The sequence below is a fragment of the Lithobates pipiens genome, unplaced genomic scaffold, assembly GCF_037356315.1.
Source record: "Lithobates pipiens isolate NorthernLeopardFrog02 unplaced genomic scaffold, aLitPip1_a1.2 Scaffold_18, whole genome shotgun sequence".
NCBI classification, from domain to species: Eukaryota; Metazoa; Chordata; class Amphibia; order Anura; family Ranidae; genus Lithobates; species Lithobates pipiens.
In genome coordinates, this window is record NW_027507758.1 from 638548004 (window position 1) to 638566333 (window position 18330).

The 18330-nt window shown below is 47.6% G+C and overlaps 1 protein-coding gene across 1 annotated transcript in view; it reads left to right on the forward strand.

The window, feature by feature from the left end:
- The window catches only part of LOC143986898 (uncharacterized), a 1277526-nt gene that overhangs the window by 1021660 nt on the left and 237536 nt on the right, over window positions 1–18330 (forward strand). Inside the window, 2 exon segments of the mRNA XM_077485305.1 lie at window positions 9743–9888; window positions 13039–13159. Of these exon segments, the coding sequence (XP_077341431.1) occupies window positions 9743–9888; window positions 13039–13159 (267 nt within the window).

Here is an 18330-nt window from a genome sequence, read left to right on the forward strand (position 1 = left end):
CGCCAAGACCACCAATGGCGTTGTAAGGGGCAAAAGGGTAAGTCTCATGGAGGATGCAGTTTCCCAATCCATGAAATTGGCAGCGGCTCCGGAATCCAGATGTGCTGAGACCGAACGAGAGGAAGCACCGACATGAAGCAACACAGAAAGGAGAAGACAAGAAAGTGAAGGTGATATTTCAGGGTCTAATACTCCACCTTCCAGGCTGCAACTGGCTCCAGGTCACGACCCCCAGGGTCCCCTAACTCACACCCACAGTAGGCAACAGGAGGATAGGGATGGTGAGGGACAAAGCCAAGGTCGGGGCCACAAGCAGACAGGAATAGTCAGGGACACGCCAAAAAGTCAGTATCACAGGCAAACAGGGATAGTCAAAGACACGCCAAAGTCGGTAACGAAACAACAGAAGAGCACACAGCAGGTAACAGGACGCTAACACACAAAGGAATACACAATGGTTGATCAGCGGGGTTGGCCTGCAGTGCACAGGTTAATATAGAGTTCTCTGATAGGAGCTAGGGTGGAGTCATGCCAGAGGATGGATTACAAAAGCAGTCAGGTAAAGGTTCGGCTGGTCTCTAGAGATGAACACATGGAAACAGGTAAGCAGACCAACTCTATTGCATAACCATGACATTCTAGATCTCAAAGATCTAAACCGATTTCTAGAGATACGGTCCTTTCGAATGTAATTGATCCGATCGGTAGTCTCCATCCTACAAGGAGGAGAATTTCTGGCATCAATAGACATCAAGGATGCGTACCTGCATGTACCTATTTTCCCTGCTCATCAAAAGTTCCTGCTTTTCGAAGTAGACAAACGCCACTTTCAGTTCGTAGCTCTGCCTTTCGGGCTAGCTACTGAACCTCGGGTGTTTGCAAAGATCTTGTCCCCTCCTCTGGCCAGATTAAGGGCCCAAGGTATAACGATAATAGCTGTCATGGTCGTTCCAGTAATCCAGTGGCATATGGGAGACCTGCCCGCAGAATCCCCATGTTAAGAACTAGTCGGTATCCATGGGCGCGCGTTAGCGCGAACGGACGCACGCGGGTGCGCGATTTTACAAACGGACTCGCGCGGGGTCATGAACAGGCGCACGGTTACTCGCGGGGGCGGGCAGACACGCCGTGCGACCGTTTTTGGCGCCCAAAGGGCTACTTAAGGAATCTGCCACTGTGCCTCCTTGCTGTCCAGTCTACAGTGTGTCCGGTGTTCCTGCTTTTGCTACCCTGTTTACCCGGCCTGTTCCTGTTTGCTGCCAGCCTTTGACCTTTGGCCTGTCTGACTACGCTTTTGCCTCTCCCTTGGAACCGTTTGCTGCCCGCCTGTTTCCGACCCGGCTTGTACCTTGACTACTCCTGGCTATCTGCTGTTCCTGCTTGACTGCCGTGTTTCTTCTGCTACCAGCCTGCCTACTGGTTGTTCCGGCCTCCGGCTTCTTCTGCGCTTCAGGACATCTTCTACCTGCCAGCTGTTCCAGTGCCTCTGCCAAGCTCCTGTGTGCTGCCTGCTGATTCTGTGGTTCTGTGTTACCCACGCTTCCTCTGAGGTCCGGACCAGTCCTACACCTTGCCTGGCACTTGTGCCCTCTGAACTCTAGAATCCCTGTCCCCATTTTCAGGGGTTCTCGAGCCGGAGGCTTACGAGAGGCCGCTCCCTGCATTCTGGGCTCCTTCACCAGGTACGTGACAATAGCATACCTAGACAACTTGCTCTTGATAGACTGGTCGGTAGCCCGCCTGGACCAAAATTTGGTCACCACAATCAACTACCTGGAATGCCTAGGTTGGGTCCGCAACTTAGAGAAGTCTTCTTTAAAACCAGTAAGAAGACTAGAGTATTTGGGTCTGGTCATAGATACAGCCCAGCAGAGGGTATTCCTACCCCAAGCAAAGATCAGTGCTATAAGAGAACCGATTCAGGTGGTCAGGGCATGAGGTTGTTGGGGAAGATGGTGGCTTCATTCTAAGCAGTTCCCTACGCTCAGTTTCATTCAAGGCTACTGCAAAACAGTATCCTATTGGCCTGGAACAAGAAGGTTCAGGAGTTAGATTTTCCGATCCATCTGTCCCCTACAACGCGTCGGGGCCTCAGCTGGTGGTTGATACCCGAAAAACTGCAGAAAGGAAAATCCTTTTTACCAGTTACCTGGACATTGGTAACAACAGATGGCAGTCTTTCGGGTTGGGGGGCAGTCCTGGAACAGTCGACTGTTCCAGGCCGCAACCTGGTCATCAACCCATACATTCACCAAATTTTTATCAGGTGGATGTGAGAAGGCATGAGGACTTCGCCTTTGGGCGTAGTGTGCTGCAGGCAGCGGTATAGGGTCCTCAGGTCTGAGTATACCCTATGTTGTGTGGTTCCCCTCCCCTCAGATAGCATTGCTCTGGGACATCCCACCAGTAATTACGGAGTCACTGTGTCCCGTGATGTACGAGAAAGAAAATAGGATTTTTATAACAGCTTACCTGTAAAATCCTTTTCTTTTGAGGTACATCACGGGACACAGAGGTCCCTCCCCTCTTCTAATACACTTATATTGCTTTGCTACAAAACTGAGGTACCTCCAGTATGGGAAGGGGTTATATGGGGGATTGAACTTCCTGTCTAGGGTGTGCCAGTATCCAATCACCTAGTGATACCCTATGACCCACCAGTAATTACTGAGTCTCTGTGTCCCGTGCTGTACCTCAAAAGAAAAGGATTTTACAGGTAAGCTGTTATAAAAATCCTATTTTTATTGGTGAGATTTGCTCAAATGGAAAATGTCCTTCAAGTTTTTGAGCAAAAATTCTGAATAGATTTAATAACGAAATAGCCTAAGATTACAAGAAAAAGAATATAAAACAAAGTCAAAAAGTATAGTTATGTTGTTGAGATAACAATTGTGTGTGTGTATAAATGAAGAATAGAGAATTAAATGAATTATATATTCTCTCTGCCTTTTTCTTTATTGAAACTTTTTTTATTTACATACAGATAATAAAAATACCCTCCTTCCATCCATTTCCCACCCACTTCCCCAGAGCAAGAAATTCTAAATATTCATTTTTTTTTCATTTATAGTGCATAATTATCCCATTTACTCGTACTTCCTTCCACCAACCATAGCTGCATCTGCAAACTAGGGCTGCAACTAACAATTATTTTCATTATTGATTAGTTGGGCGATTATTGTTTCGATTAATCGGATAAAATCATTAAAAAAAAAACATTAATATGCCATTTTTTCATTTATTTCAAATAATTATGAAAAAAAACTTGAGTTTTAAACTCAAACTGCATCGTGACATAACTACTAAAGTAAATTCCTCATGCATTACTGACAATGCAGTGAGGGGGCTGGCCCTGAATGGGAGAGGAGACCGTACTGGAGGGTGGGAGGGAGTTGGCTAGTTTGGAGACCAGGCGTTAGAGGGAGTAGGTTGGGAGGGAGGGAGTTTGGAAGAGAGGCATGTAGAACAGAACTGGTCCAGCGGGGGTTGCGATAGAAAGGGAGTCTGTTTGGACAGGGGACCCCTCCCAAAAGGGGGAGAGCGGGCTGGAGGAACCGGACCAGAGTGTGGGGAGGAGAGGTGGTGGCTCCGGACCAGAGTGTGGGAGGGAGAGGTCTGTGTATGCCTCAAACTGACACCAATGATGGGGCACTACCCCCCCTGCCCAGGAACACCAATGATGGGGCACTATTCCCCCCTAGGAAAACCAATGATGGGGCACTATTCCCCCCAGGAACACCAATGATGGGGCACTATTCCCTCCCCCAGGAACACCAATGATGGGGCACTATTCCCTCCCCCAGGAACACCAATGATGGGGCACTATTCCCTCCCCCAGGAACACCAATGATGGGGCACTATTCCCTCCCCCAGGAACACCAATGATGGGGCACTATTCCCCCCCAGGAAAACCAATTATGTGGACCAATATTCCTCCCAGGAACACCAATGATGGGGCCCAATATTCTTCCCAGGAACACCAATGATGGGGCACACCATTCCTCCCAGGAACACCAATGATGGGGCACTATCCCCCCCAGGAACACCAATGATGGGGCACTATTCCCCCTAGGAAAACCAATGATCAGGCACTATTCCCCCCTAGGAAAACCAATGATGGGGCACTATTCCCTCCCCAGGAACACCAATAATGGGGCACTATTCCCTCCCCCAGGAACACCAATGATGGGGCACTATTCCCTCCCCCAGGAACACCAATGATGGGGCACTATTCCCATCAGGAACACCAATGATGGGGCACTATTCCCCCCCAGAAAAAACAATAATGGGGCCCATTATTCCTCCCAGGAACACCAATGATGGGGCCCAATATTCTTCCCAGGAACCCCAATGATGGGGCACGCTATTCCTCCCAGGAACACCAATGATGGGGCACTATCCCCCCTAGGAACACCAATGATGGGGCACTATTCCTCCCACTGACATGAATCATGGGGCACTATTCCTCCCAGGAACACCAATGATGGGGCACTATTTCCCCCGGTACATCAATCATGCGGCACTATTCCTCCCAGGAACACCAATGATGGGGCACTATTCCCCCGGTACATCAATGATGGGGCACTATCCCCCCAGAAATACTTATGATGGGGCACTTGTCCTCACAGAAATACCTAAATTAATGTTTTGCCAAGTTCACTCTCATAGTACAATACACTGAGTAATAGCCGCTACCTTATATCGCAGGTGCAGCTCAGAACTAACAGCTGCTTCTCTACTCTCTGTATTCCCTTGCGGCAGCAGCGGGCCGGGCTGAGATTATCCCGATTACATCAGAGAGGAGGACGCGACTGGTCACATGAGCGTCACTGTATTCTCATGAGAATACACCAGCGCCGCTGGCTTGTACCCAGGATTGTAACACTGGGACGGAGGCGGGACTGGCAGGGAGGAAGGTGCGTGCTGTAATAAATATCCCCCAAAAATATATCAAAAATAATAATTTTCCCCTCAGTTTAGGCCGATACGTATTCTTCTACATATTTTTGGTAAAAAAAAATTGCAATAAGTGTTTATTGGTTGGTTTGCACAAAAGTTATAGCGTTTACAAAATAGGGGATAGACTCTGCAGTTGTGTTTTGTAAGTGACAGCGATCGAGTGATACTGCACTTGGGAGGGCTGGGCTGGGCTGGGCAGAGGGGCTAAACACAGGTGCTAGAAGGTATCTGGGTTGATCCCGCTAATGCAGTGTTTTTGGGAACACTAAAATACTGGGAGCGCTAATATAGGTCTGATCAGTTCAAAGATATTGGTCCATTCAGACACTATACTACTAAGGGAGGTGTATGGTGCTTGCGTGGGTATTAGCGCTAATGGCACTGATATGACACTGCCCGGGACTAATGCTGACCTTAATGCCGCGTACACACGAGCGGATTGTATGACGTACTTAGTCCGTTGAAACACATTTCAGCGGACAATCCGCTCGTGTGTGGGCTTCAGCTGACTTTTTCAGCGTGCAGTCCGGAGTACTAAGAATTTCGGTTTTTCCGAAATTCTGTCCGTCGTACTTTGGTTTCAGCGGACAATACGGTCGTCAGTATGCTAGTTCGACGGACTAAGAATGGCGCATGCCCAGAAAGGATTTACACGGCGGAAGGGTGCTTTGCTGTGTCTTGGACTTCCTATTTCTAGTCCCGTCGTACGTGCTGTACACGTCATCGCGCAAGCTTTCGACGGACTGTTTGTGCATCCGTGTGTGGTCAAGTCCGTTCAGTGGAAACTATGACGGATTGTCCGTCGGATTGTATGACGAACTAAGTACGCCATACAATCCGCTCGTGTGTACGCGGCATAACTGATGCTAAAAACTGATGTCACCTATCAAGCACAGGTTGGCACACTGGGACACTGGCAGATCATCTCCTGCACCCCCTTCATAGCCTGGCCTGACCTTGTCTCTCCTCCATGGCCTTCATGCGCTCCTGAATTGTCAAAATTTCACAGATAAAAAAAGAATGCTTGTCGTTGTCGATCCCAGATTCACTTCATACTTCTGTTATGTCAGTGTCCATGTGGTGGGACTATGTGTGCACAGCTAGTAAGTATTTTGTGGCTGAAAATATGACCTGGAGGTTTTTAAGGTTCGCCTGCCATTAAAGTCAATGGGGCCTGCCGCTAACTTTGCGGTTCGCAAACTTTTGGCCGCGTTCACGAAACGTCCCATCGGAAGTTCATCCATCACTAGTCCTCATCTTCTACTTTACAGTCTGGAGACAAAGTGAGACAATCCTCTGAGGTTTTCCTCATCTCCCGTCCATCTACTAAAATAGAAATACAAAGATTATTACTAGACATGAGCTGATTGGTTCCCCTAAACCAGGACTCCGCCCACATCAGGCAGCTTTGTCTCTGAGGATCTTACAATTTCCCCCTCAAGGTAACTAGTAAATGGGTCCCCTGATCTCCTACCAGTTCATTTCTTTTTTCATGGACCTTAGTCAGAGAGTGAGGAAACAACGAGAACTGTCTTTTATAGGAGTGACAGTGATGAGGGGATTATAGGACGAGTGTCCCCTCCCCCTCTATCACTCATTGCCATCTTCCCAACACAAGAAGTCCTGCACTTCCTTATTTACTCCATGATTTAGTCATGAATAACAGCGGGGCTGAGCCCCACCAGAGGTCAGAGAGTGAGGATGGGGGGAGAACAACCAAGATGAAGACTGGACTGATCCTGAAAACCACCATATTTTTGATTTGGATTTCTTTAGCAATACATGTTTAGTGCATTTTACAAAACATACAGGTTAATCTGCTGTGAGCGAACACACATGGAAGGTTGCTCTCAGCATATTTAGCCACTTGACAGCCGCTGCACACCGATATATGTCGGCACAATGGCAGCAGTGGGCAAATGGGCATACCTGTATGTCCCCTTTAAATGGCGGGGCTAGTGGTCATCCACCACGTACAGTGTGACCGTGCACAAAGGACCTGCAGACTCAGTGTCCACCAGTCTCCCTGCGATCATGTCACGGAGCCGCAGAAAGGGGAAGTGCCTATGTAAACAAGGAGTTTCCCCATTCTGCCTTGTGACATGACAGAGATCACTGCTCCCTGTCATCGGGAACGGTGATCACTGTCATGTGAGTGGAAGCCCATTCTTCCCACAGTTAGAATCACTCCCTAGGACACACTTAACCCCTTTATTGCCCCCTAGTGGTTAATCCCTTCCCTGCCAGTGTCATTTACACAGCAATCAGTGCATTTTTATAGCACTGATCGCTGTATAAATGACAGTGGTCCAAAAATAGTGTCCGATGTGTCCGCCATGATGTCGCAGTCCCGATAAAAATTGCAGATCGCTGCCATTACTAATAAAAAAATAATAAAAATGTCAAAAAACCAACCCCTATTTTGTAGTTTTGCACAAACCAATCGATATACGCTTATTGCGATTTTTTTTCCAAAAAATACAGTATGTAAAAGAATACATATTGGCCTAAACTGAGGAACATTTTTTTTATATATATATTTTTGGGGGATATTTATTATAGCAAAAAGTTAAAAATATTGCTTTTTTTCTTTTAAATTGTCGCTCTTTTTTTGTTTATAGCGCAAATAATAAAAAACGCAGAGGTGATCAAATACCACCAAAAGAAAGCTCTATTTGTGGGAAAAAAAGGACATCAATTTTGTTTGGGTGCAACGTCGCACAACCGCGCAATTTTCAGTTAAAGCGACGCAGTGCCGATTCACAAAAAGTGCTCTGGTCAGGAAGGGGGTAAGATCTTCCGGGGCTGAAGCGGTTAACAAGAGAATAGGAACACAACTAACAAATCTTGTACAACAGTTGGAACACTAGCAATCTAATCGTCATGTACCACTCCTTTTGACAGCTCTGTCCTCTATCCTTAAACTATCTCTCCATCACCCCTCTTCTCCCCACCCACAGCATATATATGTCACCCTCACTTCTGTCCTCTCCATATTACTGCACCCACCAACTCCTGTTAATTCTAAATCCACACACACAAAAAATCTCCAAGACCCTGGAGCATGTCCCTTCATATAAATCCCACTCCCATATTACCTCCCTCACCCTCCTGCTTCTCCTAACCTCTGGAGATATCTCCCAAAACCCCAGGCCTCTGTTATGTACCTGGTGATGAGCCTGACTTGGTAGGAGAAGACCTCTCTTACGACTCTGGTTCAAGGGCCACTGGAATGGAGACAGTGGTCCCGTGAGCACAGCAGGGTAGGAGTGTCTGAGAAGGTTGCACCGGCTGATGTGAAGCAGGGTGAAGATACTCCAGGAAGGTTGGAACTGCAGGATATGGCTGAGATGACAGCGGATCAGTGACCAGAGGACAGGCGGATGCCGGAGCAGTGGCTACAGGACCTGGATAGGATACAGCACACTCGAAGCAAGGCAGAAGAATAGTCAGGCAAGCCGGATCAAAACAGGTAGACGAGCAGGCAGATGCAGCAGGCTGGAGCTAGGTCAGATGGCAGGCAGAGGTTCGGCAGCAGAGGTCGGGCAGAAGTCCATCAGCAGGGTCAGGCAAGCCGGGATCGGGACAGGAGAGGTCAGAGCGGTCAGACAGGAACCAGGTTGGTAATCACAGGATCGAACAGCGCTGCAGAAGTGTAGCTGTGATCCTCTTAAAGGGCCATTGGCACCAAACGGCGCTAGCGCAAATGCGCGTGCGCACACCTGACGCGTGCCTGAGGTGCGCACCGGCGCACACACACACGCGTGCTGATGCTCAGATCACCCAGTGGCACGCATATTCGCACATCCCATGCTGGTGGATCCCTGACATTGCCCCCTCCCAAGAAGCAGCCTCCGGATGCCCAACAAGTCATTCTTTTCTGGGTGGGAAGAGAAAAAACACGGCTCAACCTTTTAACGTGTACGTTACTATCGGGCTCCCAGGAGTTGCTCTCTGGACCATACCCCTTCCATTTAATCAGGAACTGTCTTTGCCCTTGCCGCCTTCTACAATCAAGAATGGCCTCCACCTCATACTCTTCACTTCTATCAACTAGGACAGGCTCAGGAGGTCTGGCTCCTCTATCGGGGAAAGGATCGGCCATGGAAGGTTTTAACAGAGAAACATGAAACACTGGATGGATCTGCAGCGAATCGGGTAAAGATAGTTCGTAAGAAACTTCATTCATTTTTCTTTTCACTGTTAAAGTTCCCAAAAATTTGTGTGCAAGTTTCTTCGAAGGACAGGCTAATTTAAGATTATTGGTAGAGCCATACCTGATCGCCGATCTGCAGATTCAATTCTCCTTTTCTCTTCCGGTCAAAGACTCTTTTGCTGTCTGCCTGGGCCTTGGCTACTGCCTCCTGCAATACTCAATCGTTGCAGCTGAGGAAGTATACCATGTCCTGGACTGCCGGAACTGGAGACTATGGAAGAAGATCAGGTAGAAATGATAAATGAAAACCGTAATTGACAAAAAAGGGGAACTGTCCTGTGGCCAAGTGACTAGCATTATTATACGCAAATTCCGCTGGGGGCAGCAGGGACACCCAGTCATACTGTACATAGGATGTGAAACATCTAATGTACTGTTCGAGAGTCTGGTTCGTTCTTTCTGTCTGCTCATTGGTCTGGGGATGATAAGCTGATGACAGAGCTAGTTCAATCTTCAGAATCTCACACAGGGCCCTCCAGAAACGTGAAGTGAATTGTACCCCCCCTATCTGATACTATGTTAGCAGGAACCCCATGTAATCTAACAATTACTTTGATGGATATTTAGGCAGTTTCAACAGTGGATGGAGTCCCCTTTAAAGGTAGAAAATGGGCCATCTTAGATAGTCGGTCTATGACCACAAAGATGGCTGTACATCCGTTGGAACATGGCAGTTCGACTATAAAGTCCATGGTGATTATCTTCCATATCAGGTGCGGGTAGGGGTTTCAGTATCCCCCAAGCTCGGATTCTTGTTGTCTTGTTCTGAATGCAGACAGGACATGAGCTGACATATATTTTTTTGCAGAATTCTCCTAGACCAGGCCACCAAAACATGTGTTGTACAAGCTCCAGAGTCTTGCGAGCCCCAAAATGTCCTGCCAGTGGGTGATCGTGGAGAAGTGTTGGGACTCTGGCCCGGACGGTTTCTGGAACAAAAATTTGACTCCCCTTCCAAAAAAGACCCTCTCTGGATGTTAAAGTGATTCCAGGGGTTTTGGAGAGTTTGTGGATGCTTCTCTGATCTGTTAAAGAAGATCTGTTTGTAAGAGTAAATAGTTGCTTGCAGGTAGGATAGTGTCTGGTATGGAAAAATCCTTAAGCCCTTGTACACACGGTTGGACATTCCGACAACCAAATTCATCGGATTTTGTCCGACGGATTTTGTCCAAAACTGTTGCATACACACAGTCGGACAAAGTTGTCGGAAAATCCGATCGTTCAGAACGTGATGACGTTATTTCGTTACGACGGAACTACGTTCAGGCTAATAGCCAATAGCTTTGATGTAGGAATTTGATCTGAGCATGCGTCGCACTTTGTCCGATTGGAATTCTCTACACATGATCGGAGTATGTCCGATCGGAGCATTTTGTCGTAAAATTTTACCAACAAGTTGGAAAACTTGGTCCGTCGGATACTCAGACGGAAACAGTCCGATGGAGACCACACACAGTCGGAATATCCGACAAAACGGTCCGATCGGACACATTCCGTCGCAATCTCCGACCGTGTGTACAAGGGCTTAGACTGTCATACATGCGCGAGAGCGCATCTGGTTTCACATTCTTTGATTCCGGTCGGTACGTGATGTGGAAACAGAAATGTGAGAAAAATAAAGCCCAAAGAGCTTGCAGAGGTTTTAGTTGCTTGGCTGATCTTAAAGGGGTTGTAAAGGTAAAGGTTTTTTCACCTTAATGCATTCTATGCATTAAGGTGGAAAAACATCTGACAGTGCCGGCCTCCCCAGCCCCCCTGTTTTACTTATCTGACTCCTCAAAAGTCCCGCGCTCGCCCCCGGCGTCCTCTTCGCCGCTCAGCCTGGCCATTGATTGGCTGCAGTGGATGGATTAAAAGCAGCGCAGCTATTGGCTCGCGCTGCTGTCAATCACATCCAATGACGCGGCGCGCCGGGAGGCGGGGCCGAGCGATACAGTGAGCAGCTATAGCCACCTGCTGTATCACGGGAGCGCGCTCGCAAGTGCTTCTCACCACGCGAGGGAGCTCGCATGAATGTGAGAAGTACTTGCGGGGAGAAGCAGAGACAGCCGCCGAGGGACCCCAGAAGAGCAGGTTCGGGGCCACTCTGTGCAAAACAATTTGCACAGTGGAGGTAAGTATAATATGTTTGTTATTTAAAAAAAAAAAAATCTTTACAACCCCTTTAAGTATTCTAGGTTCTTGTGGTCAGTGTAAATCAATACTGGGTGAACCGCGCCCTCTAACAAGTATCCCCATTCTTCTAATACAGATTTATTGGCAAGTAATTCTCGGTCACCAACATCATAATTTCTCTCAGCAGGAGAGAGTTTCTGAGAGAACAACCCACAAGATGCATCAAATCCTTACTACCTTGCCGTTGTGAAACGTCTGCTCCCACAGCTATCTCAGAGGCGTCTACTTCCAGGATGTATGGTAGTGAAGGATCAGGGTGGCTGAGGATTGGGACTGTGGTGAAAAGTCTCTTGAGTCTTTCAAAGGCGTCTTGGGCCTCCGGGCTCCAGTGAAAGCATGCGTTTTGCTTGGTCAGTTGTGTAATGGGAGTGATTATAGCAGAGGAACCTTTAATACATTTTCTATAAAAGTTTGCAAAGCCTACGAAGCATCGTATCCCTTTTTTTATCTAAGGGTACAGGCCAATGAAGTATAGCAGACACTTTTTGGGGATCCATCTTGATATCTGTTGAGGAGATCTCCAGCCTGAGAAACTGGATGTTCTGCTGCTCAAATTTGCATTTCTCAGCCTTCGCATACAGTCCGTGCTGACGGACACAGTATAATGCCGGTGCTGGTCAAGTGATCCAGAGAAAATTAAAATGTCATCTAAGACTGCATCTAAACCCCAAGCTCAGTTTCTGGTTGTCTTGTTCCGAATGCAGACAGGACATGAGCTGACATATTTTTGCAGAATTCTCCTAGACCAGGCCACCAAAACGTGTGTTGCACAAGCTCCAGAGTCTTGCGAGCCCCAAAATGACCTGCCGGTGGGTGATCGTGGAGAAGTGTTGGGACTCTGACCCGGACGGTTTCTGGAACAAAAATTTGGCTCACCCTCCAAAAAAGACCCTCTCTGGATGTTAAAGTGATTCCAGGGGTTTTGGAGAGTTTGTGGATGCTTCTCTGATCTGTTAAAGAAGATCTGTTTGTAAGAGTAAATAGTTGCTTGCAAGTAGGATAGTGTCTGGTATGGATAAATCCTTAGGACTGTCATTTCTCAGCCTTCGCATACAGTCCGTGCTGACGGAGACAGTATAAAACTCTGCAAACATGTCTCTGGTGCTGGTCAAGTGATCCAGAGAAAATGAAAATGTCATCTAAGACTGCAGCTAAACCCCAAGCTCAGTTTAAAATAAAATAATATAGCAGGAAATATTATAAGTTTAAAGAAGTGGCTGCAAAGTGGAAGCAGTGGATTTGCAGGGAACTGCATCAAGACCACAAAGCACTTTATGTTGTATATGAATTTTCACATGGTTCAGTTTATTTAATTTATTGATTATTGATAAACACCATAATATCAATGAAGTAGGTGTAAAGTGCCCCTAGCACTTTATATATGAATGTCTCCACATATTTTAGTGTATTTGTGATGATTTATGTGCACACACAATAGGACAGCGCTGTGACACATAATGCTCTTTTAGTTGATAAAGGGAACACTTACCTTTGTTACAGCAGCAGTCCGGTATAAGTTATTTCTGTAGGTATTTGAGTTGTTACACATAGCGCGGGTTTTTTTTCTATTTATATTGGTGGATATACAGTACATACACACAGCACAAGGCCGTGTTCACGCTACGAGACGTTTCCCGGGGCTGCAGTTCCTCTGATCTCCACAGGGTGGTGATCTAACTTCTTTCTAGACTGGAAGTCTCTATGGAATACAGACAGGAAGTGACGTCAGGTATAGACAGGAAGTTTGGGGTGAGAGGTGAGTTGGGAGGAAGTAGAGAGGAGACGTTGCTGGAAGTGGCAGCAGAGGAGGTAATAAGATCTTATTTTCTAGTGTAGCGCCCTCCTCCTAATGAGCAGACGCTATTGTTTTTATAAATGTAAGTTTGTCTGAAGCTGCAGTTTGGCTCAGACTAATTATGTCAAAGTTCTGGTTTCTGTATCAGTTCAGCTGGGTTGTGCTATTTTCCACTTGGCTGTGGGTGTCGCTGTCACCACCGGTAAGTGTTGAAAATGCAACAGACTGAATGCATTGGGCACCCCTTTTACTCAGAAGTAGCCCAGTGGGAGTGGTCCACCTGCTGTGCATTCTGGGTAAGGGTACTTAAGGTACAGGCGTCATATTTTTGGGGTTCGTTATTCCGACCTCATGGCCCTCCTGGCCTGAGGTGTGTGCCACCTGTCTCTATGTCTCGGATGCCGGCTGGCCCGAGGCTTTGCAACTGGAAGGGTGGGCCCAAAAGTCTTGGGGACTACCGATCCAGGGGTGGTCCTTTGCTGTCTTGCCCGCGGGGAGAAGCCAAGCTACTGGACAATCCAGGGGAGGACTTTTTCAGGAGAGGACCAAGCAACAAGGCTGGAGGAGCCTGGAGACTCAGTTGGAAGACGCATCCCGGGTCACCTACCACACAGTACCGCCGGACTGGCTGAAAGAAACTGGTGCTGTGTGACAGTTCTTTAATTTCTCAACAAGCTGATGGTTGTACCTTCCTGTGGCAGAAGATTGCACAACGATTCCGTTATACTGACAAGTCTGTGGCAGAGACTTTGTTTGAGCATCTCACCGGCTGCTAGGTCAGTGAGAGAGGCCTATCTGGTGGTTGCCACTGCCAGATCCAGTCTGTGGAAACCATTTGTCCTCTGGATCAAGGAAATACCTCTAACCCGCAATTACAAGTGTAGCGGTGGGCTCCTGAAGAGCACGCGCTATGTGTTTTTCAAAGTTCAAAGCTTTACCCAAACTACAGTTTGGTTTGGGCCTATTTGACTAAATTTGGCTTCTGTGTCAGTCTGACTGGACTGTGAGATGTTCAGCCTGGCCACAGGGGGCACTGTCTCTGGTGGCAGGCGTGGAACTATGGTCTGGTTGGGCGCTTGAATTATTCCCTCTCGGAGTCAGGTCAGTGGGAGTGGCCCTCCTGCTGTGCCCTATGGGAGAGGGTATTTAAGACACGGACGTAACGTGGTTCTGGGTTCCGGTCCACTATGCTGTGCTGAGTATATGGTCCTGGTCTTCCTGACCAGCCCCCAGGAAGGCTATGGCCTGGGGTGCGGTTCCACCTGACTTTGATGCCTCGGGGCTGGCTAGCCCAAGGCAAGAGAACTGAGGAAGGATTCTGAGGTGGTTGGGTGCCGTCTCCGGTCCGGGAGAGACCCAGTGTACTTCGAGCATTCCAGGGGGAGGACTCTTTAGAAGAACACCACGTATGGGTTGTTTTTTTAACAAGAGCCTGGAAGGGCTGAAGTAACTGGGAGCACAGTGGTGTAATATGGGAGCACAGTGATGTAGTGGTTAGCACTCTCTCCTAGCAGTAAGAAGGGTCGCTGGTTCGAATCCCAACCACGACACTACCTGCCTGGAGTTTGCATGTTCTCCCTGTGCCTGCATGGGTTTCCTCCCACACTCCAAAGACATGCAGGTAGGCTAATTGGCTACAGTCCAAAATTGACCCTAGTATATGAATGGGGACCTTGGATCGTGGGCTCCTTGAGGGAAGGAACCGATGTGGGTGTGCAATGCACAGGGATAAGGACAATTGTAGACACTCACTCAGGTTCAACTGGATGGACTGGTGTCTTTATTCAACCTTACTAACTATGTAACTGAGAGAATCCGGTCTTGGGTGGGGGATATCGGCAAGTGGGCTGAAAGATCCAGGTATCCTACAAGTGTTCTACCGCTTAGTTTTCCCTACGTGTTCTGCAACAATGTCGGTGATAAAGACTTTGTTCCTGAGTAAGCGCCTTGTTGGCGGCTAGGCCTTGTGAGAGAAGGACTGTCCAACCTGAGCGACCATCCAGCTGCGAATGGCTATTCTCTGGATGCAGTCGAAGTAAGAAAGTTCCTTAACGTTTATTGACTTTGATATTGAGAGGACCTGAACTTTCCTTTCCAACCCTCTGATCCCAAGTTAAAAGACTGTTCAATGGTTGACATTTGCAAATAAAATCCATTCAACTGGATCTATTGTCAGTCTCAAGTTACTGGGCCATCTACCACGGGACATCCCCTAGACCAGGGCTCGACAAAACCCGGGCGCCAGGTCGCATTGGCGACTAGAAATAGTGACCTCGCGCCTGGGGCAGCACAGCTGGGGGTATCCTGTCTCTGTGGACCCCCCCCAGCGTGATCGCGTCGGGCCGTTCCGCCGGCGGCCGAAAATTTAGGCCGCGGCTTTGAGGCCTTCTGCGGTCCTATGATTCCTTATGGAATCTGGCGCCCTCTTGTGGTCGCCGTTGGTATGACAAACCAGCAATGTTAATGAAGCTTCCTCTGCCTGTTTTATATTACCTGCCTCTTCTTCCCTTTATTTAGAACCCCCTAAACATTATATATATTTTTTATTCTAACACCCTAGAGAATAAAAGGGTGGTTGTTGCAATACTGTCTGTCACACCGTATTTGTGCAGCGGACTTACAAGCGCACTTTTGTTGGGAAAAATAATTTAGTTAATAAAAAAATAAGACAACAGTAAAGTTAGCCCAATTATTTTTTATATTGTGAAAGATAATGTTACGCCGAGTAAATTGATACCCAACATGTCACGCTTTAAAATTGCACCCGCTCATGGAATGGCGACAGACTTTAACCCTTTAAAATCTTCATAGGCGACGTTTAAAAAAATTCTACAGGTTGCACGTTTTGAGTTACAGAGGAGGTCTGGGGCTAGAATTATTGCTCTCGCTCTACCGATCACGGCGCTACCTCCTATGTGTGGTTCGAACACCGATTTTATATGCGGGCAGGACAGGGCGCGTTTAAAAATTATTATTTTTTCTGCTTATTTTAACTTTTTTTTTTTCCCCACTGTTCTTTTAAAAAAAATGTTGTATCACTTTTATTCTTATTACAAGGAATGTAAAAATCCCTTGTAATAGAAAAAGCATGACAGGTCCTCTTAAATATGAGATCTGGGGTCAGAGAGACCTCGGATCTCATATTTACACTAAAATGCAATTGAAAAAAAAATTGTCATTTGAAATAAATAAATAAAATGCCCCTCTAAGAGCTATGGGCAATGACTTGGAGACGGGGGGGGGGCGGCGACGGCGCTGCTATCTTCCCCTCACTCGTCTCCATGTCAGGCCAGGGACAGGTCCGGATCACCGTCACGGACCTGGCTCCTAACTTTTTAAGCTGGCTCCTAGATTCCAAGCAAATTTGTCAACCCCTGCCCTAGACGTGTCACAAGGAGAACGAAAGGTAGCGGTAAGCACAAAAATAACCAGCAGCTCCTTCGGGGGTTAGTGCTACACAAGGTACCTGAACTCCCCTTATCCCTCTATTGAAAAACTTCATGTTCTTTCAAATAAATCTTTGAAAAAAGGACTAAGTGTTGGAGCTGACATTCTTTAATCCACTCTACAACGGGACCCCTAAAACGGACACAGTGAGCAGGTGAGGTAACGGTAAGCCCAACAAAAACCAACAGCTCTTTCGGGGTTAAGTGCTACACTAGTTACACCCAGTAACCCCCCGTCATGTCCGTCCTCTTCCTCCATAGTCACTGTGAAGTCTTTTATCTCCAGAAGATGATGATACACACATATATAGTGTGGAAACCTAGATTAACCCCTTCAGGGTCAGAACATTATTATACACGATTTACATAGCGCCAAGAGTTTACGCAGTGCTTTACAATGTAGAGGGGGGACAACACAATTACAGTCCAGTTCAATACAGGAGGGCCCGGCTCATAGAACTTACATTCTAAAGGGAGGGGGTGGTGGTACAAAAGGTAATAGCTGCAGAGAATGATTTGATGGGGACGGCTCGTTGACAGTTGTTAGGTGGGTGTGCGATCGGCTTCCCTGAATAAGTGAGTTTTCAGGGATCTCCTAAAGTTGGACAGGTTAGGGGCTGATCAGATATACTGGGGCAGGGAATTCTAGAGGATGGGAGAGGCTTTGGAGAAGTCTTGAAGGCGAGCATGAGAGGAGGTAACAAGGGAGCTAGAGAGCAGGAGGTCCTGGGAGGAGCGGAGGGGAGGATTTGGGCGATATGTGCAGATGAGGTTAGTGATGTAGCTGGGGGCGATGTTATGGATGCCCTTGTATGTTGTGGTTAGCATTTAGAATTTTATACAGTGGGGGAGGGGAAGCCAGTGAAGGGATTGGCAGAGAGGGGCAGCAGTCACGGATCGGTTAGTGAGGTGTATTAGTCTAGCAGTAGGATTCATAACAGACTGAAGGGGGGAGGAGCCTGCCTAAGAGTAGGCCATTAAGGAGAGAGTTGCAGTAGTCGAGGCGGGAAATAATCAAGGAGTGAACGAGTTGCTCTGTGGTGTCATTAGTCGGGAAGGGTCGAATTCTGGAGATGTTGCGGAGGTGAAGGCGGCAGGATTTAGCCAGCGATTGAATGTGGGGGCTGAAGGAGAGATCAGAGTCAAGGATTACACCCAGGACCCTGGCATGTGTGGAGGGACCATTGGTTAAGTCATGGGGGAGGACCGGAAAGGAGGAAATATTACAAGCTCAAATTTAGAAAGATTGAGTTTGAGAAAGTGGTGTGACATCCATACTGATATGTCATTCGGTAAATTTGAGATCCAGGAGTAGATTGAGGGGGTGAGTTGAGGAGTGGAGAGATAGATCTGGGTGTCATCGGCGTAGAGGTGGTATTGGAAGCCATGGGAGGTTATCAGGAAGAGGAGCGGAGTAGATGGAGTTGTAAGGGACACTAAAAGTGCGCTGAGATAGGTAGGAGAACCAGGATAAAACAGAATCGCAGAGGCCAAGGGAGTGTAATTTGCTGAGGAGGAGCAGGTGGTCAACTGTGTCGAAGGCAGCAAAGAGGTCTAAAGCCCCGTACACACGAGCGGACTTTTCGACATCCAAACTCCGACGGACTGAGTCCGTCAGACTATCCGATCGTGTGTGGGCTGCAACGGACTTTAGAAATGAAGCATGCTTCAAATTTTCCCGACGGAACTCCGCCGGACCCGGTCCCCTTCGAAAAATTTGCTCGTGTGTGTGCTACTCC